The sequence below is a fragment of the Ammospiza caudacuta genome, chromosome 1, assembly GCF_027887145.1.
Source record: "Ammospiza caudacuta isolate bAmmCau1 chromosome 1, bAmmCau1.pri, whole genome shotgun sequence".
Lineage (NCBI taxonomy): Eukaryota > Metazoa > Chordata > Aves > Passeriformes > Passerellidae > Ammospiza > Ammospiza caudacuta.
Window position 1 is genome coordinate 129,286,794 of NC_080593.1, and position 13,766 is coordinate 129,300,559.

The 13,766-nt window shown below is 35.4% G+C and overlaps 1 protein-coding gene across 1 annotated transcript in view; it reads right to left on the minus strand.

Annotated features, from left to right (window-relative positions):
• ZFPM2 (zinc finger protein, FOG family member 2) overlaps window positions 1–13,766 on the minus strand; it is a 308,278-nt gene that overhangs the window by 233,188 nt on the left and 61,324 nt on the right. Inside the window, exon 3 of the mRNA XM_058809042.1 lies at window positions 2,203–2,304. Within this exon, the coding sequence (XP_058665025.1) occupies window positions 2,203–2,304 (102 nt within the window). The remainder of the gene's footprint in view (window positions 1–2,202; window positions 2,305–13,766) is intronic.

Here is a 13,766-nt window from a genome sequence, read left to right on the forward strand (position 1 = left end):
ACAGCTCTACTATTTATATAAATTCCTGAGTTGTCACAGTTCACATTATCAGTTGACAGCAACTTGTATCATGCAGAACACAGTTGTTGGATTCTGAGAGGCTCCACCTCTCAGAGATGGAACTTTCCTTACCAGAGAAGCCAAGGAGACCAGAGGCAGATAAGATAACAAAGAATTCATCATCATCTGCCCTTTGAGGTTGTGCCTCTACTGACAGTTGGTAAATTTTCTGCATCAAAGTTTTTGATGGCTCGGTTTGTGCTGCACTAAAATAAATTCCTAAATAAGCAAAATATTTCATGCTTTGGTTTTTGGGTTTTTTTCCAAAACACGTGAAGATGTTATCTTTCTACTGCATGGCTGAAGATGATCTTCTGCTGATTGCTTCTTTTTCCATGTCAATAGTAACCAGCTTCATTTCATGTGTGATGTAGAGAATGGTATGTGGTATATATCCATTATTTTTTCATATGTATTATACCCTTGTAAAGAATCAATATTTAAATTAAATATAGATGCTGATACATCTATATCAAGTGGTCATCAGTTTTCAGAAGTCAAAAGAAATTTTTCCACATTTAGCTTTGATTTCTGTCTTATCCCATGTCAAAACTATCAATAAATATTACAAGAAGTACATTCATCCTACTGTTTAACTGAATTTTTTCCCAACAAAATGAAAAGATCTCCTTTTGCTCCACAGTGTCAGAAAAGATTTCAGAAACTTCTCAATAAGGTAGCAAATATAAAAAGCAGTAACAGACCACAAAATGCACATTCATATATGCTGAAAAACACAAAAACATGCAACAAAAATTACAAATTTCAGATAGACCTAATTTATAATGAAATTAAAAATAAGCCATATGGTAATTACTGACAGCCTTTAAATCTGCTATGCAGCTAGAAAAGGCCATTCTGCTACACCCATATATATATTTTGCATTATTTTACATGTACAGTAGCGTGATACTAAACCTTGTTTTCATATAACACCATTAGTGCTTTATATAGAATATCAAGTTCTTTGTGTATTATCATGAAAAACATTTTAAATGATATCATAAGAATTAGATATACTATGTCTTCATTTTTGTTTGCATTGTATTTTCCAGCTACTGGTTTCAGAAAATTGCCATTAGTTTTGTTCTTCTCTTCATGAAGAGCATACAGTAATTTGCAAAATCAAGCAAGGATGAAAATGTGATTGAAATATAGGAATTTTTCTAATGAAATATTATTATTGCATTATAAATTATTGATAGAATGATTCTGGAACTCTCTTCTGATGTGCTCATCCTTTTGAGGGAAAATTTCCATAAGAGATACAGCTATTGCTAGAGTGTTTTTGGCTTCAGATCCACATTTTGCAACAGTTTTATTAAATTATGGTCAATATAATGGATTTTTAAGGCCTATTCCCAAGTCCATGCCCATGAAAACACTGCATTCAACTGCAGAATTGCCTAATTGAGAAATACAATTTACCCCTTTGCCTTAGGTATTTTTACAGTACAAGAGAGGTTTTACATATTTATATGGAACAGATACTTGAAAGTATTGCCACATTACCATTACATCTTAGCAATGTTATGCTTGCACCATCTTCACTTACATAGCAGAAAATGTTACCTTGAATTACTGTTTTAATGAGAAGTATGCTTCACTGAATGCACTCTGAGTTTCTCTTTCCACTGAAACCAATGAGCAGGTGTGCTAAATGATTTCTATCAGGCTCAAACAGGTAAAAAAAGCTCCTTGAAAATGTTAGTAGACATCGTATCTATTTGTTAAGCTGAACATGTTGCTAAACGGGGGCACAAAGCTTGAGAAGAGACCTTCTGACCTCAGAAAACAGAGCAGAAGTGCTTTTCCCTTAATTCAATCACAGAAGAAAGAATTTACTGAGAAATTTTAATACTAAAATTCTAAGCAGCAAGAAAATTTTCCTTTACATCAAACAAGTACATAAGGCATTTTATGTTGAACATTTTACAAAATGGTAGAACAAAAGCCATTTTTTTTAACATGAGAATGTCATCTTAGTACTTACCTGTCAATATCCGGAACCCAAAGGATCATAAAAGAGGCAGTCCATTAAAAATAAATGCGAAGCACAACAATCTACTAAAATAATGAAATTAACAAATATTGAAGTCTACTTCAAAAAAATTCTCTTGGCTTTCAGTTGTTTCTCCCTACCTGGCCCATCCCAGTCTTGAGTCTCCACAGCAAGTTGCCCTGGTTTCTCTGACCTTGCGTCACCATCAGATTCTGCTGCCTCCTGGATGCCTTCTTCACTGCCTGAAAAACCACCAAAAAATACAGTATTGACATATTCCAATAGTGACTTTAAAGCAAAGCTCCTGTAATATCCAAACTGCTTATATGCCTAAATGAAAACATATGCATGTCTATAAACAAAGAGAAAATGAAAAAAATATTTGACATGTAAACATTTGTGAGTTCCCACTAACTCAAAGAAGCCCTGAGTATCCAGTACTTCCAGTTCTGTGGAGAGAAAATCTTGGAAAACAGTGTTTACTCCATATGGTTGAAAAACAGAGTCACAATTCTGTAAAACAAAGCACATAAAGTCACTGAGTCTGTAGGTACTAAGGAGAGAAAGAAATCAGCTCATGAGCCCCCAGGAACATTTGCTTTCAGTTATGGATTTTCTAGTTTTTTTAATTGACACCTGAATGTTTCTTATGTGCTGCAAATAAATGACACTCAGAACAAAAACATGGTCCACTAAACATTTTGCTTTTTCACAAAACTAGTGAAAAGCTAATCCATGGTATTTCACCATTTAAGGAATTTGCCCTTAAAATCATAATGTACTAGCAGGTTCCTAAAGTAATTTTCTCCCTATCAAGCTTTATTTAAAGAAATGCTACATTTCTGATGAATTTTTGGATTTTCACCATCCAGAAGTACCCAAAAATGTCTGTCTGCCTTCTGTTACTATTCTTAACCAGGTCATATACAGGACACACAGAAAATTATGATAAGGTTAAATTTTTAGAGATGACCATTTAATTTTTATTTGAAGAACTGCTTGTTGAAAGGGAAACAAGCAGTTCAGGTTGCTTCAGGTAAAAAAATACACTAGGCAAGTTCCATGCCAAAATACTTTGAAATAAGCATTATGAAAACCATATTGACGACGAGGGTATTAACACAAAACACTCTGGCCATAGTAACACATTAAGTGACATCACTAAAGGCTTTTCCAGGTTTGGAATTTACTCATTTGTAGATTTGCTTGTTGTTTTTTTTTTTTTTTAACACTAACCTCTCCAAGAAACTCATGCATAGGAAGACACTAAGAAGAATTGAAAGGAAAAAAAAATCTACGAAATTAACTACTTCAGTCAAACAGGACTGATTATGATTTAATTTTTTTATCAAACTTGAAGGACACTTTTTAAAAAATGATCTCCCAGAAAAAAGTGATAGCAGTAGAAAAACAAATACTGTGTATTTTACAAACTGAAAAATCAGACCCTTTGTTGATTTAACAACAGGAGACTAAGAAGGAGCAAAAAGCACAGCAATTAAGCAGTAACATGTAATTTTTTCCCCACTCATGATAACAAAAGCTTTAATTAGCAACATAGGTAAAGAAATGTGATTACAAGAAACTATGCCAGATCCCCATACGTTATCACTGGAGCTATATTTATACTGGATAAGATTGTGACCCAGAGCTTTCAAGTACATGATTATATACAAACACTATAAAGTATTAACTTCATGTGCACATGTAAAGTCTCATAATAACCCATTCTTCCTTGCATTCATAAAACACAGTTTTTCAAATATGAAGTCTAAGAGCCTGATAAACTACTACTCACACAAACACAATATTATAATCACTCCAGAGTTTGATTACAAAACTACAGTTCAGTGAACTTGTGGTACTAAAAACATAGTCCGGAATATTCTTATGCACTTGTAGTATGTAAAAAAAACTTGAATACAACATAAATATCGAGTATCATTTTTGTGTCAAATTGACTGTGTAATGGTAGCCAGGCATTTGAAGTTCACATGCTTCAGTTCAATCTGAAGTTATCTTTCAGAAGAAAGTACTAAAGATACTCATGTGCTGAAAAAGCTATCAAGTTTCTGCTAAGCAGTTTTAGCAATTATTTGTTTTTAAGCAACTAGCCTATTTTGAATTAGCATTTTTATAGTTACTTTGTAGTAATCAGACCTCTGCTTTCTTTCGGTGGACTGGAGAACCTATTTGACAATTTTACCTTCATTTTTCTATATTCTCTATTTTCTACATTTTCTATAGCAACTTAAAGCAGCTTTTTTGTCTTCAGTGGAGAGAAAAAAATTTTCCTCAGTTGAGACCTGACATAATCAATGCCAGTTTTCTTAAAAATGTTGGAAAGCAATTCACAGCAAGGACAATTCTAGTTTTCTAACTCAAGATGTATAACCAACACAGACAGTTCTGAAAATGTTCTTTGTAGAGAATGCAAATGTTTTACTTCCACTGTATATAACAGAGCTGTATGTACTAAATCAGGACAATAACAGCAAAATTTAGAAATAGTAATTGTTTTAGACAGAAAAGAAGCACAGATAATTGGACAACTGAACCTCAAAAATACTATGTTTTTCCAGATTACAATATATGCCAACCTGGCATTAGCTTGTAAATTTCAGCATTCTTCCAGCCAGTGCAACTAACCAGAGCATAAACAAAAGAAACTACTAACATTAAAAGAGGAAAGAGGGAAAAGATTGGGCTGAAAAGCAAAAGGACAGAACGACAGCTAAGGTACAAAAAGTATAGTACACAGTAATTAAGTATCTGGGAGATGAGGAAAAAATCTGAAGATGTATGTTAGTAGACTACATAAATTTCCATTAACTTGTTTTTTCAGTGTTTCATTAAGTACAGTGTTACATGGTTTTCACAGTCAGGTTTTAATGAATTGATGCATGTCTTGTGCAAATAGAGTAGATTAAATGTGTAGAATTTACATTAAGGAAAACTTTGCTTTGCATCTAGAAGTATTATCAACTATTTTCATTGATATTTTCTATTATTCCCAACTGCCAAATGCATGCATCACACACCTGAAATATCACCACACTGATTTCTCCTGTTCTCCCAAGCTACTCCAATCTGCTAGTGAAACCAAGAAATGGTACATTACTGTCAATTTCCGAATCCACCAGGGAGTGAAGTCTATCCCAGGCTCAGCTGAGCATCAATGTCAGATTGAAATGTGCAACCAAGACAATCCATTTGGTGCTGGAGACACTGAAACTTTAAAAACCCAAAAGGAGGCTTAGCAGAAGAGTTGATAACAAAGCTTTTTTCGTTCCCCCTACTTAAAGCTATTTTAGCAGCTAACATTTGTTTAGCACACAAAGGAGTTTATTTCCTTTCAGATTTTATTTTCTTTCCATTGTTTACTCTTTCTGTTCAGTCACTGACTACTTTTCAGTCTCTCAACAAGATTATTTTTTATATTTATTTTCCAACTGATTACATTTTTCTTCAATTTACAGGTATAGACATTTAAATGGATCCAGGAAATTAATTATTTATTTCTTCCAAGTCCAATCAAATCCTTTTTGCCTATATATGCTACCCATGTGCTACTAACTTGTTGATTCCTTTCTAATCCCATTATTTTGGGTTTTCTCACACTTTTTCTTTACTTTGCTGCCCAATTATACTTTGTAGTTAAGTTAAAGGATAAGTAACTTTTTCCCATCAACATCAAAGAGTGGTGTAAGTACTCTAAAATGAACCAAAACCTGCTTCTGTTTAAGCACGTTTAAGCAGTTGCTTCTTAGCAACCAAGCCTGGTAAGTGAATTTTGTCCTTTAAATGACCATTGCATGAAAAAATACTTTTATGAGTAAGCACACATAATACCATAAACTATGTTCAGTCATTAGTCAAGTAAATCTACTGGAATTTCCACTACTTCTCTGTACTTGGTATTTAAGTTACACTTTTGGCAGAACTCATCACCTCTAACCTTAGATGCCTGAAAGTTAAGCTAGTCCAGGCTACTTATGTAGACCCTCCCATAGGTAGGGAAGAAAGAAACCTCCTAAGTGATTTATCCTATTCTAGGATGCCTGAGATATAAGACCCCTCTTGGTGTCTGAGAGAGCTGAAATTAATCATCCTCTTAAACACACAGCTTAGACTAGGAACCTATCTTTAGTCAGCTAAAGTTGGGGGAAACAAATCTCTGACTTATGCTGAAATGCTGAATACACAAAATACTGCTTAACTAAGAGGAAAAAAAAAACCCATCTTATTCAAATAACTTCAATAAGTAATGTGGATAGAATTTTCATCTTGACCTTCATCTTGACAGCATTCAAAAACAGTTCAAGTTTTTTTAATGTGGTTTAAATAGCCTAATGTTTATCTAATAGATAATTCACTGTAATTCAAGGTGGTAAAGTTGGTCAGGAAATCTGAAGACTGTAAAAGAGACATATTACCAGAAGCATAAGAGAGAGAACTCCAACTTCTCTGACAACACTGACAAGTAGGAAAAGAGAGACTTGAATATTAACAAGTAATTTCACTTTAATCTTTTTAACAAATTAAAGACTTCCCAATTTGTACTTAATCAGCTTGTACCACAAGTAGTTGTGGTATTTTATAGAAGCACATGGGTTAGCAGTTCTTCTCAATCCTGCTGTTTTAATCCATGTTGTTCCTATCAGTACTAGGCTCTTACAGAAAGTCTTATACAATATAACTATTGAACTTTCTTGACTAGGAAGGTTATAACAGCTGCTAGGCACTCTATAATGTATTTTGCAATCAGCTAAATCAACAAAGTATTTTTAACAATGAACAGTTCAGAACTGACAGATCTACTTTCTTGTTCACAACTGCTTATCATGGCATAGATATCACATATGTTTACCAGGTGCTTCCTATAGTTAGGATACCTTCACAGGAACCACTCACAAAAGATAAGGTCATAAAAGAGATGAAAAACATGCAAGCTTCATACACTCATGGTTTTATCATCAGACAAAATAGCTTTGGGTGAAGGACTGTACCAGTCACAAAAAGCACAGAGCAGCTTCTAGTAGAGTGAGAGAACAATAAAAGTTTGAAATTCAGTTTGTTTTCCCTCTTCCTGGCAGCAAAAATGTAAACTCAAATTGTTAACATTCTCATGCAGCTGTTCAGAGTGAAACATTACTTCTCAATTATAATAAATCAGTACAGGAATAAATTGCTGCAAAGCCTGTAGCACTCTGTATTGCCAAAAGAGAAAAGAGATGCAATGCAAAGACTTGGGGAGTCGCTCACTGTAGACCTTCATTTGGCAAGGACATAACCTCATGGATGGTGACAGACCAGCGTGACTGGCTGTGAAGGGGGAGGGTGCCTGCTCTTTTCTGCCACAGTCCACAGCAGCAGTAATTCTAGATCCAACCAAACAAGGATTCTGAGACTACACATACGAACTAGATGCCAGAGCTTCAGAAACTATAGATCAGCAATCAAAAACTGCCCTTTGTTATTTGCTTTATCTCAATGCCTGCAACCAGTAACAGAGCTTACACACACTGATAATCCTGCTCTTGAATCCTAAGAAACACGCTGTAAGCTGAGGATTGTTGCCAGGAACCTCTCTTCAAAAGCCATACTCACTAACTTTGAAATAAACCATATACAACTTGTAATACAAACACTTAATTCATTCAATGTAGCATACTTTTTAGCAGCACATACTATTCTTAAGCATACCAATGACATCTAATAGGCCTTAACTAACCTTCTTGTGGATTATCTCTTTTTAAAGTATTCTATGTGTATATTTAACTGTAATTTAGTAGCAATACAGGTTTCTGCAGATATAAATCATTCTGGGTATAAAATAATGCAAATAAAATATTTAAGCTTTTGGAATGGTAATAGAACTCTGAGAATAAAGATACTAAAATATATGGGAGGGATGCTTCCACACTTTTTCATATTTGCCAAATGATACGAGGACAAGATAAACAACTACAGTGGGTACAGTGCCATGCAAATGGGTTTCCTCTACAAACCTTGCAAGGACAGAGAGACAGAGAGACAGAGGAAGAGATCTGGCCCTATCACTACCAGACAGTTATCAATTAATCTGATATATATCAGAAATAATTTCAGTGAAGTCCATAAAAATCAACCGAGACATGCTACTCGACAAATACAAAAAGTATGAGCAAACTCAGGCCCTCAGATGATTGATTTGGTAATGTACCTGAAAGAAACCCACACTTGAACAAGTTAATCTACTGCATTTTATTTCAGATTATATTAATCACCTCAATACTTTGCTTCTTTGCAAGCAATTATTGTTTTCTGTCATGCTGATTAACAATCATAATTTCTCCTGGGATAAACCTCATTTGAAATAACTGTATGTTTCCATTTGCCCTAAGCACTCTTAGAATTATTTGTCCAGAAAGTCCCAGAAACAATGCATTGTCTCTTTCCCTAATTTTTAGGATCAGTCTGTGAATATTCAAGTGTTGGCAAGTGCCCACATATGTGCTAGCCATTAGCTCTCCAAAATAGTGTTATGAAACTATTTTGGTTACTATTAAAATCACCACTTTGTTTAATAAAATGACATCTTGACACATTACATTTCAGCACAGTGGTCATGTTAAGAAGCAGTGTCAATTATTTCTGACCATTTCAGCTACAGCACTTTTCTCCTGGGATAAGACACTGCTGTGCAGCACATTCACCTACATTGAGTCTGGCCTTCCTCTTCTCTTCTCTACATGTTTGATATGTTCTCATTATCGCCACTGTTTGCTTTTGAAGTCCTTTCAAGACAAGGATCACTCATTCAAATATATTTCCTGCAGAACAGTGAAAGTATTCTCTAAATTGTATTCCTGACTTTCTTTTTATTAATGGATTTTAAATATATATATGTATATATGTGTACATACACACACACACACACACATATATATATATCTATTCCAATTTTTAGGGAGAAACTCTAAAGACCCGTACTACAAATGAGCATCATTTAGATATACTGGCTACTTGAGAGCTTCTATCAGTTTTTAAAACAAGCAAAAATAAGTCTAGCATCTTTTCAATCTTTCCCCATTAAAACTTCAAATACAAGAACTCTATTAGACATATGCAAGTACTAGGCTGGGGTTCAACCTACATAGCTCTAAGCACGAGGTTAGAAAAGCAGCAGAAGCACATTTTAAAAGATATTGACATGCCACAAATAGACAGTGCTGCTAAATAAAATTTTCAAAAATTAGTTCAATGGAAATCACCAATCATGAGATTCTAAACCAGCCTGAAGCAGAAGAGAGAGATTACTTCAGAGAAATTCTAACAAATTTCGAATTCTAATTTGAAGGCTTTTCTGCACATTCATATTTCAATTTAATTATATAACAATTCTGTTTCATCCCTACTGCAGAAATATTCAATCTCCTATAAGAATTCTTCATCCAACCACGAACATCTCATTTTATACTTTGCAGCTGAAATCACTATCATAGACAAATCCAGTTTTTATGTGACTTCCACACATGGCTACATAAATAGTAGCAAAAGGTACCTGTTCCTATATAGTGAAATCTTAATTTAATTTTTTGAAAACAACTGGATGTTTTTATTTGACATAAACATCCTTTCAGATGGTTCAATATCAAAAGCAACCCATTCCCTATCACTACAGGTGTGTTCCTACATGCATGTTGTATTACACATGATTTCAAAACCAGTCTAGGCTTCTGTGAGTCAAACCCCCAAAAAATATTTAGCAGTCAAAAATTCATGCTTCTTTTTCTCTATCCAGCAATAATATTTGTCTTATCAATATTTATCCAATGATGACATAATTGTGGCACTTGCTTTATTTATTTTTACTGATCCTTTCAGAGATAAATTACTGCAAATATACCCATATAGTACACAACCTGTGAGTAAGGCTGCTTTTTAGGCCTGGGTTGACAAGAATTTTTTCAGCCATGTCTTAGAACTCTGCAATCATATGCAGAATTTTTGTGTCAGGACCACCAAATAAGACAAGAAAGAGACAAAATGGACCTTCATTATAAACAAAATTAGAAACAGATGCAGAGTACACCTGAACTAAGAACATGTGGTGAAATTCGTCATTTATGCATCCCATGTTTTAAAGAAGATTATCCCTATTAATTTGCAATTCATATTCTGTCAAATTTGACCTCAAATTTAAGTCATTCCAAGTTCAAGTTTTGTGACTTTCTAGAAAGAGGACATTACACTACTTGTTGTAACCAAATAATCCCTTCATGAATTATATCCCTAGCTGAGATAGAATTCACAATTTCATTGTTCTTGAGAAAACCAAAATGTGCTGACTGAAAAGGCTGGAGTTGCTTTGATAAACTGCTTAAAGTTGAGTAAGCTGTTTAAGTGTTCCTTTCACTTTTTAATTCTGTACAGTTAAAATAATGTTTCTATTTAGATCTATGTATTTATTTCTTGAAAAATAGATTTTTAGTTTCTTTTTGAGATATAATTTTCTGCTTGATGACCAATTATTCAATGTCCTGATTAGAAGAAGGGTTTGCTTGTTTAACTTAGGTCAAATTTTTATCCAACTAAAGTTGATGTTAATACTTACATAGTTTTAAGCAGGACTGAAAATATGGCCTGACAGGTTTAAACATGGGTTAGCAGTAAATAAAAAAAAAGTTACAGAATGGAAAATCTTGTACTTTTTGTTTTGGAAGCCCTTACATGCTCTCTAGTGAATGGTGGGGGAAAAAAAACAAAGAACACTTCAACCTTTTCAGATATCTCTTTTCTGTTCTAGAAAGAAAACAGGTGGTCCTCTGAGCTCCAGTAGCAGGAAAAAATGAGAAACCATAAGAGTTAAGACACAAAGCAAATGCTGATGTTCAGATGAAAAAGATTCCCTTTCACCCTACTAGAATCCAATCTAATTCTGACATAGCCTTGTTCAAAGGCTGTCATCAGAGAAGCCCCTTCCTTTCTTTGTCCATATTCAGCATCTGACAAAAAGTACAGAAGATCAGAATCATAGAATCATTAAGGTTGGAAGAGACCTTTAAGACCATCCAGTCCAGCTGTCACCACCCAGCACTGCCACTGTAACCCCTAAACCCCATCACCCAGAGGCAGATCCAGGCACCTCTTGAACACCTCCAGGGGTGGTGACTGCACCATCTCCGTGGGGAACCCATTCCAGTGCCTCACCATGCTAATGCCTAACAGTGAAAAATGCTTTTCTAACATCTAATCTTAATCTGAATCTCCCCTGTCTCAGTTTATGACCATTTTTTCTCATCCTCTCACTGCAGGCATGGCAGAAGAGACTGAAGCTCATCTCACTACAGCCTCCTGTCAGGTACTTGTAGAGAGTGAAGAGATCCCCTGGCCTCATCTTCTAAAGTTGTTTCAGCTGAATGTGATACAGATAAATGTAAGAGAACCCTTACTCTGGGGAATATGAGAATCCAACAGTGTCACAAACATGCAGACAAGTCAGTAAGATGTAACTATTGCATTCTTGGAAGTAGCGCTGTGAGTTCTTATGCATATTCTAGTTATCCTAGGAGATGAAAATAGATACATGTCCTCTCCTGTCTCTGATTAACAAAAATAATGAATGTATCCTTCATTTAGTCAGGAAGTCTACATAAATAAAATGCAATGAATTAAAATAATCTAAAAAATTTAAAGGAATGTGAGCTGCAGCAGAGCAGAAGTATTGCCAGGGAAAGATAATGTCAGGCGCAGGGAGGGGGGGTGTCTGGTGCCAAGCAAAGCCGAGGGCTGTGCAATCACCTCTATCAGTGCTCTATCAGTGTCTACACTCCAGCCAAATCCAGAGAAAACAAGGAGTCAAAGATTCAGGTCAATAAGCTTATAGGCGATTTGCACAAACTGCTCCTGCAGCAAGGTAAAAAACAAAGTCATATTGGCTTTTCTTTTCTATTCTTTCTCTTTGAACTCCTTGGTCCAAACACACCCTCGAAATGTCAGTGTTATATGCAAGAATTTAAAGAGCTGAGCTTCTTAATCCCGTTAAGAAATAAGAACAAAGTTGCCTGTAAAGATCTCCTTATTGAGCTCAAAGTGATTATGGTATAGCTGCCTCCTGCTGATCCTATAGCAAAAGTGGTAGAAATTTGTCATGAAATCCATTACTGAAAAAGAAAAAAAAATATTGATTAAAATGTTCCTGGTTAAAAAAAATGGGGAGAAAATAAAGAAAAGAAAGCATAAATCTCCTGTTGGATCCAGAAGCAGAAAACAGCAGGCACATTGTTAGTCACTACATGTGTAACATGGAAGAAGGAAGGAATTTTTACACAGTTGCACACAGGCATACACACAGACAAAAGTCATACTCCAGAGGAAAAAAGGACACAGGGAAATCATTTTCATGGTGTTATTATAGATGGTAGCATGATAACTTTGCACATGAAGTATGAAGGGATAGATTAATACAGAGATGAACTTAGCTTTGTGTATGCTTTCTTGTATGAGAACTCACACTGCAGCTGTTTCTCTGAATCACAAGCCTGCCTGCATAAAACATTCCATTCCCAAGCTGGTCAGGCAGGCTAGTAACAACATACATGAGCATGATTATGTGTACATGAACAGAAAACTTAGTTCAGGTCTGGAATTCATCCCTTCCTGCCCAAGAATATGAGAATATAGAACCAGGTATACACTCAGTATCCAGGCCAGATATTCCCTGTGTTTCCTGCTTGCTGACTTAGAACTGTATGAGTTTCAGACTGCACTGGATTCCCCCAATTTTCCTCTTTCCCCGCAAATAAAGATAACCAATGTATCAGGATACCAAACCACTCAACCAGCTGCAAACATATGGCTGCAGACATACATAGCAGTGTGTGCTAGACCAAAAAATCATTGCATCCTGAAACAATCACTCTCCATCCCACCTCATGTATCCTCCCTATCACCCTATGTCACCACCTGAAGCACAGTTAACACTGGGGAGCAGAATCATTTGCTTTCCCATCTGCCACCAGGAGTTTTAAGGCCACTGAATCTCCTTCCACTGAGGGCTGGTGCCAATGTTGCCTTGTGCTGAAGTCACCATGGAAAACCCATAACACGAGGAACAAGAGCAATAGTCATACTGCAAGCAATGGACAGGAGAATTGGACTCAACTGTCTTGGCCAGCAACAAGAAACGAACCTGCCCTCTTTCACTAATTATCAGATACAGACATTCCTTCATTTGCCTCCTTCTTCTGGAAACAGTCCAACATTTGCTCTTTTGATTATAAACCTCCTCTATTTTCTTCTCTATTGCCTCTTTCCTTCTGTGAACACAGCTACTTAGCTGTCTACTAATCTCAAATTATCTCTTTTATTGCTTAAGAAAATTTTCCTTTGAAAGTAAAACCCTCATTGAACACTTCTGCTAGGAAGGTCACAAGGATTAGTTTAGCCAGTTACCACCACTATCAAGTCACCAAGGCTCCTATTCTCCTTCCTGTTCACAGAGAGTAAAAGATGACACCATATGAGCATAGCAAACTTTTTTGCAGTAACAGACAAGAACTTTATTTTTATTTTTCCTGAGATTATCTAGGCAGGATGACAGCAATCAGAGACTAGAAAATCAGCTATAAACTACTTCACCTCATAAATAATCTTGATTTAGAACTTTTATTCTCACCCCATCACCTTCAACTTGGCCTTTGTATTGTTCTGTTGTTTC